At 37.1% G+C, this 10,245-nt stretch overlaps 1 protein-coding gene across 1 annotated transcript; it reads left to right on the top strand.

The window, feature by feature from the left end:
- The first annotated feature begins 836 nt into the window (after positions 1–836).
- mrps22 (mitochondrial ribosomal protein S22) lies at positions 837–9,896 on the top strand. The gene is made up of 8 exons (XM_053650987.1): positions 837–984; positions 3,602–3,759; positions 6,596–6,760; positions 7,258–7,401; positions 7,499–7,582; positions 7,878–8,023; positions 9,233–9,335; positions 9,657–9,896. Exons 1-8 carry the CDS (start codon positions 858–860, stop codon positions 9,741–9,743), a joined length of 1,014 nt encoding a protein of 337 aa, XP_053506962.1. The 5' UTR covers positions 837–857; the 3' UTR covers positions 9,744–9,896.
- Positions 9,897–10,245: the final 349 nt, after the last annotated feature.

Raw genomic sequence — 10,245 nt, 5'->3', positions numbered from 1 at the left:
CCCCCACTATATATATATATATATATATATATATATATATATATATATATATATATATATAATTCTGTGCAAAAGTCTTAGGCACCCTATTTTTCTTTTAGTACAAACTTTGTTTCTACATTATTGAGTCAGTACAAAAATATTTTAGATTTCCAAACATTCATTTTCCAGCACAAAATTAAATGTTATAGAAAAATGTTTGTATGTTAATAAAGAAACCAGCATATTAAGTGGCATCGTTAAGTGACACTTTTCAGACAAAAAAACAATGAAGGCTGCTGGATTTTGCTGCATAAATAAGAAGCAGGTGTGACAGTCAAAGTCTCCAGAAGAACTGGAGCTAGCTAGTTCTGCAAGGTGCTCAGTAAAACATCCAGCTCATTTCCTTATGAAACTGCGCTAATTCTACATGAAACTACAAACCAAATATTGCCTTTGTTTAATTTATTACTGTTTACCGCTCTTTATAGTGTTTTTTAAAATGGAGAAACATTTTACTTCATTATTTTTTAAGACATCTTTGCTCTACAGCATTTCTTTGCATGTGCCTAAGACTTTTGCACAGTACTGTAAATATACATACATATGTATTTTATATATATATATATATATATATATATATATATATATATATATATATATATATATATATATATACAGTACTGTGTGTGTGTGTGTGTGCGTGTGTGTGTAAAAGTCAGGGCTGCTTTTATCGATTAAGAAATGTTGCTAACGTCATAGCTTTAGACTGCACTACTGCACTATGTGCTCCAAACGCTAGATGGCGGTAAGTGCTGCAGTTCATCATCACATCTGCAGAAGAAGAAAACGAAGTAGAAGAAGAAGCAGATGGGAACATGGCTGCGCTCAGTGCTGCACTGCGTTTATTTCGTTCTTGTCATGGAATGAGAAATGTGGATTTTGATGCTAGAACCGTTTTACGTGGTGTTAAGCGGTTGTCTGGTAGTTTATCATCAGTGGACAGTGAGTAAACAATATTTTAACCGTCTAAAGATGAAAGCAAAGAACAGTGAAGTGTGTTTGTATGTTGACCTGTGCTTAGCTAACCTTAGCTCTTGTGATGAATCAACCTGAACACCTCACATCATATGGTAGTGTTTAAATAGCAGATTTTTATAAAATACGAAAAAACATTTGATATCGTATGCAATGACAGATTTTAAAATTCATACTGGATTTCTGTCAGGATTCTGCTAGGGAAGGATTGAGCAATTGTTTCATTTGTCCTGTCGTGGTTTAATATTCCTCTTAATATTTAAGGGATAGTTCACGCCAAAATGAAAATTCTGTCATGAGTTACTCACCCTCATGTTGTTCCAAACTCATAAGACTTTCGTTCATCTTCGGAACACAAATGAAGACATTTTAATGAAACCTGGGAGTTCTGTCCCTCCATTAACAGTCCAAGTAACCAAAACTTTAAAGCTCCACAAAGTTCATAAAAGCATCGTAAAAGTAATCCATGTGACTCCAGCCATTTAATCCCAATTTTTTGAAGCGATACGTATGCTTTGTGTACACAAAAAAAAAAAAAAAAAAAAAATTGTTGAAATCTGCAGATGTCTTTGTTACAAAGCTTGTTCTAGTGACTCGGTCCACTCTCATGATACCACGGGACCCAGAAGTGTTGCACTGTTTACAGCAGAGGAAGAACTGAGTCACATAGAACAAGCTTTGTTAAAAAAAAAAAAAAAAAAACATGTCTGCAGATTTCGACATATAGAAGGGCTTGCATTTTTTTTGTCCACTTTCGCATGAACACAACACGCTTGTGTTGTGGTTCTCTCACAAATGCGTGTCTGAGATCCATGCGCAAGTGAAGATATTTTGTGAATAAAGACTTAATTTTAGTACTTTTGCCCACACAAAGCATTCGTATCACTTCATAAAATTGGGATTAAACGGCTGGAGTCACATGGATTACTTTTACGATGCTTTTCTGAACTTTTTGGAGCTTGAAAGTTTTGGTTACTTGGACTGTTAACGGAGGGACAGAAATCTCCCAGGTTTCATAAAAATGTCTTCATTTGTGTTCTGAAGATGAACGAAAGTCTTATGAGTTTGGAACGACATGAGGGTGAGTAACAGAACAATTCATCCACAAATTAAATTTCCATCACTTTAATCTCTTTGTACACATACAAACTGACTTCAAGTCGTTTGAAATATAATAGTTTACATTGGCCACACATTTTAGGGATGCACCGAAATGAAAATTCTTGGCCGAAGCCGAAACTGAATATAATGAAAAACTTGGCCGAATACCGAACACGTTTTTTCCATCTATTTTGCCATTTTTTTCACAATTGCATAAATTAAATAGTCAAAATGTGCTTTTTACTATTTTGTCTTGCTTTTCAAAGAAAAAAAATCAATTACAAAAACTACAATTTCAAAATATTTATTTAACACTGAACATTTTTTTTAAATTCCAGCAGGCATAAGCTACCAACAAGGCACAATATAACTTTAAATAAATAAATTACTAAAATAAAAATATTTTTATGTGGTCATCTTTGAGCCCCCCTTGAATAGGCTATGTTAGGCCTATAACTGACTGCTGAAAGAATTTAACACTCTGTCGCCTACAACTAAAAATTGCATTAAAAAGTGCATTGACAAGAGTGCAAAAAATGGTTCTATTGGGTTCTTTACGGCTGATTATATTGGGGATATATACCGCTCGCGTCCCTGTACACCTCGCGGAGTATTATAGTCGATATAGTATAGTTAGATACGTTGTTAATGTTGTGTTCCTTTAAATAAATACATCTTTACCTGCTTCCGTACTCTACTCCCATACGTCTCGTGACGTGACAGAATACTCCAGAACAGAAACAAAACAAATGCATGTGTCCACAGTAAACAGTGTCACGGTTGTCAACATCCGAAGAGCATACGCTCATGCATGTAGCTCATGCATGCGCGTGCCCCCTCATCGAGGTCGTGACATTCACGCATCTCACTCTGGTTGCTAGGCTATTTGGTTGCGTCATCAAACACGTCATTGTTCGGTCAAATTTATTCGGCCTTTTCACTTATTCAGCCGAACACGAAAGTGCTTTTTTTGCCGTTTTTCGGCCAAATAATTTCGGTTGCCAAACATTCGGTGTATCTCTAAAACATTTTCTTTTGTATTATGTTGCAAAGTAACTCACCATATATATATATATATATATATATATATATATATATATATATATATATATATATATATATATATATTCTTTTGTATTATGTTGCAAAGTAACTCACCATATATATATATATATATATATATATATATATATATATATATATATATATATATATATATATATATATATATATATATATATAAATATGCATGCAATTTTTTTTCCATGTGTATATGGAGAAAATGCATACATATACATTCCTATACACTAGTTATAGGTTGTATACAAGATTTATAAACTACAAAATAAGTTGGTAAATCCTATAGATCCTGTATTAGTATACAGTTTTTACTACATTCTGTAGACTACTTATACAGACGCTTAGATCAACATGGCTGATGTATTGTTTTCTCTTTTTCCCCTCCATTTGCTTTTCTTTCAAGTCACTGATGGGGTCAGAAAAGTTCAGTTCCTGGATGCTGAGGTTCAGGACATTTTGACGAGAATCAGAGGTTTGGATTTGAGTAAAGTGTTTAGTCCGGTTAAACAGGAGCTAAAACCGCCAAAGTATAAACTTCTGACTGACGTTCAGTTAGAGGAGGTAAGACAGAGAAACATTTCATCTTTCTCTTTGTAACCACCATTTCACCTTTTCAGTTTCTTTTTTTTTTGTTTGTTCATATTTTCAAAATAGCACTGCTGTGTGTTGGGTTGCATGTGCCAAATATGCAAACATACAGTGCCCTCCACTAATATTGGCACCCTTGGTAAATATAAGCAAAGGTGGCTGTTAAAAATTGTCTTCACTGTTTAACCTTTTAGATCTTTTGTTCAAAAAATTCACACAAATACTCTGCTCTCATTAACAATTGCAAACACAACATGGGTTTATCAAAAAAAAAATCTTTGTTAAATATAGGCACTAGGGATGTCACGAGAACTGATACTTCAGTACCAAGTCGGTACCAACATTGTTGAAACGTGACTGTACTTGTTTTTCTGCAGTACCGTTGGTACCGGTTCTAATGAATGTACCGTGGTTGCAATTCTTCCGGACCTGATGGGGGCAGCAAATACGCGCAAGTGTTTTAGTCGGTCTACAAGTGGTGAAGAAGAAGAAGAATGCCTACATGCACACTGGAAAAACTACAGAAGATTAGCTTAATTTAACAAGTTTAGCGGTTTCCGGTGTGCAGCCAATGCTATCATTCATTTCAAGCAAAGCGAGGAAACACCTGGAATTTGGTGAAGCACCTGAAAGACGGTCCTATATTATGTTTGTTTGAGGCAGATGGCATTGTTGCTGTGAAACCAGCTAATGTTATGCTCCATGTAATGTTAGCGATAGCCAGTTATTTGTTAACGACGCTAACGCATTGCAGTGTTATAAACTACCTCCTAATGGGCCACCATGCATCGCCATTCAGCCTGTGTCCTGTCAGCTAAATGTAGCCTAATGTCACTAATAATTATTCACATGTTCATGCTTTTAATAAATCTTTTTAATGCTTGCATTCAGAGTATAAGGTGTGTGTGTGTGTGTGTGCGCGCGTGCGTGCGTGTTTGAGTGCACCTTAGCACTTATTAGTCATTGTCAGACAGTGTTTGATAACTAAAATATCTCTCTCTCTCTCTCTCTCTCTCTCTCTCTCTCTCTCTCTCTTTCTTTTTGCCAGTATGAGCCAGAGGAGGGTGTCCTCAAGGAGTTTTTAATTTTGTTTACCAAAAAAAAAAAATTTTTTTTAAACCACACCCTGGTATCGAGTATTGTGTACTTTTGGTGGTATCGGTACGGACTACTAGATTTTTGGTATCGTGACATCCCTAATAGGCGTGCAACAATTATTGGCACCCCTATGAATTCATGTGAGGAAACTATATTTGAAGTATATTCCCATTGATATTTTACCTTTTTTAGTACATCTGGGTGACTAGGAACAGGAAATTGATCAACCATGACTTCCTGTTTCACAGGGGTATAAATATGAGGAAACACATAGGCCAAATTCCCTTAGTCATTCATAACAATGGGTAAGACCAAGGAAAGGTTGTTGAGCTTCACAAAATGGGAAGAGGCTATAAGAAAATAGCACAAGCACTGAAAATGCCCATTTCCACCATCAGGGCAATAATTAAGACGTTCCGGTCAACTGGAAATGTTATGAGTCAACCTGGAATTGGATGCATGTAGAGATGTTGCATGTTGCACCTGCATCAGACCCATGCTGGGTATGTGGGGACAGCATTTACCACAAGTTTTACAAATCACGATAATCGTGCATGGTTTTAATGACAATTAAATGTGACACGGTAATACTAACCATCGGGGAATTTTATCGTGGTTTATCATGAAACCGGTAACCGTTTCATCCCTAGAGGTGTGTCTATATTGTCTCAACGCACTGTGAAGAGGATGGTTCGAGTGGTTAGTTGCATCTTGGGGTCAGAAAGTGTCCAAAACTATAATCCAAAGTCACCTACATCACCACAAGTTGATTGGAAGGGTTTCAAGTAAAAAGCCTGTACTCTCATCCAAAAACATGCATCTTCAATTTTCCAGACACTACTGGAACTTCAAATGGGTTTGGGTTCTATGGTCAGATGAAACCAAAATAGAGCTTTTTGGCAATAAACACCAGAGGTGGTTTTGGCACACACAGAGAGGTAGCCATATGGAAAAGTACCTCATGCCCACGGTTAAATATGGTGGAGGCTCTTTAATGTTTTGGGGCTGTTTTTCTGCCAGAGGACCTGGACATTTTGTTAGGATACATGGCATCATGGACTCTATAAAATATCAACAGATATTAAATGAAAACCTGACTACCTCTGCCAGAAAGCTTAAAATGGGCCGTGGTTGGATCTTCCAGCAGGACAATGGTCCAAAACATACATCAGAATCACCACAAAAATGGTTTACTGACCACAAAATCAAGGTCCTGCCATGACCATCCCAGTCCCCTGACTTGAACCCCATAGAAAACCTGTGGAGTGAACTGAAGAGGAGAGTCCACCAGCGTGGACCTCGAAATGTGAAGCATCTGGAGAGATTCTGTATGGAGGAATGGTCTCCGATCCCTTGCCATGTATTCTCCAACCTCATCAGACATTATAGGAGAACACTCAGAGCTTGAGTGCACACCTATATTCAACAAAGATATATTTTTTTTGGATAAACATGTTTTATTTTCAATTGTTTGATATCCATGAGAGCAGAGTATTTTTGTGAATTTTTTGAACAAAAGATCAAAAGGTAAAACAATAAAGAATTTTTCACAACCTTCTTTGCTCATATTTACAGAGGGTGCCAATATTAGTGGCGGGCACTGTGTGTCTGTATAGAGTTAAAGTGGTGTAAATGATAAAAAAAAAAAATAAAAAAAAAAGAAAGAAAGTTAAGTGTTTAGTGGAATAAAAAAGTGTGTGTGTGTGTGTAGGCAGTGCAGAAGGCTGAGGAACAGGCCCAGAGGTTGCTGAAGATGCCCCCAGTTCTACCAGAAAGGCAACCAATCGAGGATGTCCTGTGTGAGGATAATATACTGGAGGGCATGGACACGGCCAAATACGTCTTCACTGACATCACCTACAACATCCCACACCGAGTAATTATGTCCGTTTTGTTATTTGTGTCAATCACAGGAACCAGAGTAGGTTATAGGAACCATAGATATTAAAAGCAGAGTCAGTGATAGAAATCAAAGTGAGTCAAAGGAGCCAGTTATTAGAATCAGAGTCAGACATAGAAACGAGTCAGTCACAGGAACCAGAGCTATTATAACCCGAGTCAGTCACAAGAACCAGAGTCAGTTATTGGAACCAGAGTTATTAGTTATAATTTGGTCTGCATTTACTTAAAAGGGTTGAAATGGTTTGAAATGTAATGACGTAATGAAGCTTCATTTTTTATTTATTTATTCATTTTTTTGCAGGCAGGTAATTTAAACATTCTGAATGTCTCAAAAGCTGTGTTCAGCTGAGCACCTTTACAAACACTGCTTTGAGTTGTTCATCACTACCTACAGTAGTAGGTATCTTACTGTAGTTCATTATCTACAGCTGCTTTCATCTTCTTTTACGCCTTAAAATTTTGAATGAATAGGAGCGGTTTATTGTGGTGAGAGAGCCGAGTGGGGTGCTGCGTAAAGCATCATGGGAAGAAAGAGACCGACTCATACAGGTTTACTTCCCCAGGGAGGGCCGCAAGCTCAAAACACCGCCTGTCTTCAAAGAGGAAAACCTAAAGGTACTGCAGAAGAAAATCAAAACAATTAAAAGTCTTTTTTTTTTTTAAATATGGTGGATTTAAGTGTAACCCCACCCCTTTCTCTGTCCATATGCAGGTCGTGTTCGGCCAAAACAGACACGAGGAGGTTCTGAACTACTGCCTGGTCCAGTTTGAACCCGACTCTGCAGATTTCAAGCGGGTATGTGTATGTTTGACTAAACTCTGGAACACATCTGTTTAAATGTTTTTATGTTGCTTATAAATTTATTCAAAGATAGGACTATGTCACTGTGGTGTTATACGCAGATTACAATTAATATTTCACTTTTCACAATTAATATTTCGTATATTAAAACTGCTGCCCTGATCAGTGTGGTCAGTCTTGGTTGTTCAGTGGGGGGTTCGAGGGACTTGTCCTCAGAGTGTTTCAGTAAATAAAATGGTATACAGGTTACTAAACATTTCCTGACCGTGTTTGTGTGAATTGTTCTCAGGTACACACGCTGACCTACGAGGACATTGAGAAACACGGGAAATATGAGCTTCTCAGATCCACGTGTTTATTTGGAGGTCTTGTTTGGCACCTCGTCAGCAGCCGCAGGACAGACGGATTGTTGCTGGACATGCTACAGAGAGAGCGGTGAGTATGAGATGGCAAGAATATATAACAGCATCAGGATAAAACCAAAGATTAGTTTTAATTGGTGCCAATGGTGGGATTTCAAACAAGCTGTCTTAGCTGATGTGCAGTGATTAATAGTGACCTTATTTATCAAAGTAGTGTAGAAGTGTGCTCAGATTTGAGTGCACAGAATGACATACGAACAGTGCTGCATCTGATTCATACCACATCGACGTGAGCAGTGACTTCACCTCAGTGCACTTCAGCTGCATGGATGAAAGCTCCCTCCCACTAGTGCTTTGTTTACATGTCCCATACATACAGCATGCCCCAATTTATCCTATTGTACATATCATTTATATGAAACGCGACCTCATTTACATAGGTGCTGTATTAGTGAGCCAATAAAAGCAAAGAATTCAGTGTGCTAGTCAATAGAATTGATTTTATAATATTGATGTACACCTATATATTGCTTCTGATTGATTAAACTGCAAATCAAGCAATTTTCAGGTTGTTAAAACATCATGCTCGAATTTACACACACTACAACCAGGTGCACGAAACAGATGAATAAGGAAACTGATGGTGTAATTTCCATACGTTCCATTTACAATCAAATTTGTCTATGCATTATTGATAAATAAGGCTTATGGAGTAAGAGGCAATGCAGTGGATTGGTTTAATTAATGAAGTGTGTGTTATTGATACCCATTTAATTAAGATTATTAACTATGCACATGTTTATTATTATTATTATTATTATTTGTAATTTGTTTTTCTGGAGGAGCATTTATACTGTAGACTTAGATCACACCAAAATAAAAAAAATAAATAAAGACTGCTGCATAAGAAGCACCTGTGTCCTTATATTTACATTTATTCATTTATTGAACTTGGCAGAAGCCCTTATCCAGAGCGAATACATTTATCTCATTTATACTGAGCAGTTGAGGGTTAAAGGCCTTGCTCAAGGGCCCAGCAGGGGCAGTTTGGTGGTACTGGGATTTGAACTCGTGACCTTCCGATCAGAAGACCAATGCCATGATTCGCTTGATTGCTCTGAGCACGTACCTTAAAGTTGGTCGATTCCAGGTCATGGGCTGAAGGATGTATCGAGGAATCAAGGATTAAAACATTTGTGTGGAGTTGAAGCTCATGTCTTTGTTGATGTGGAGCCAGAATTCAGTAATATGTCAGTTATGTGTGATGCTCTTACTGTTTTAGGCTACAGGATGCAGTGAATTTGGTGCATCTGTTTAATCTGGTGCATCCTCAGAGTGATGTGGCGTTACAGAGCAAACAAGCCACAGGCATCGACCTGCTCAAGGTGATCACATGCATATACAATAGACACATCATTTGAACACGACTTGCTGATAGATTGTTGTAGATGGTGTCAAATCAACATTTCCTTACAACTGATTACTGCCGTTTTATAACTGAAAACTAACATCAACACACACCTCTCTCAACTCACACACACTCTTGTCTTGATGGTTCAAAAGTGGAATTGGCGCTATTCTCTTTGACTCTGTTGATAAGCAAATGCCTGCAGTTTACAAAAAAACTCTATTGCTAATATGCACACTTTTTTTTTTCCTCATTTGATTTGTAAAATCTCACACGTCTCACACCTTTTTCTTCTCAGGTCTACGCTGATTGTGAGTCTCAGAAGCCTGCAATAAAGTTGGCTTTGCAGTCGTATGAACAGGCGATGGCAGCGAACTCTGCTTAAATCAAAACTGTACTAAAGTGCGGCATCGTGTGAGACATCACTATATGTATTGTACAATAAGACGTTTTGTAATACGACGGCAGAACAGAATATTGCAGATTGATTATTGTTCTTGTGTAACACTGTGTGTTAATAAACTTTCAGCTATGTGAAGTGTCGTGCCCTCAGTATCCATCCTGCCTAAAGAATATATCTATACGGTGCAATATCTCAAATTGAGTTCTCAATGAACCACACTTCACAAAGAATTATAGCTATAAATTTTCTTTGTTTCTTTCTACTGGCTGATAAATTTGCCTCTTTCTAGAAATAAATGCCTAAACTTTGAAGATTTCAAGCTTGAAATTAGTAACAGTTGACTAGAAATAGGTTTAATAATCATATTAAGATCATCAAATAAACAATAACTGCATTGATATTTGCAGAAAAATGTTTTTAGAAAATAGTTTGCTGCAGAGGTTGTTTACTACTATTCACTTTGATATGTAATTTACTGAGGGGC

This window comes from Ictalurus furcatus, chromosome 20, assembly GCF_023375685.1.
Source record: "Ictalurus furcatus strain D&B chromosome 20, Billie_1.0, whole genome shotgun sequence".
Taxonomy (NCBI): Eukaryota; Metazoa; Chordata; class Actinopteri; order Siluriformes; family Ictaluridae; genus Ictalurus; species Ictalurus furcatus.
Note: the sequence above shows the minus strand (reverse complement) of the source record. Positions and strands in the feature narration are given on the sequence as shown.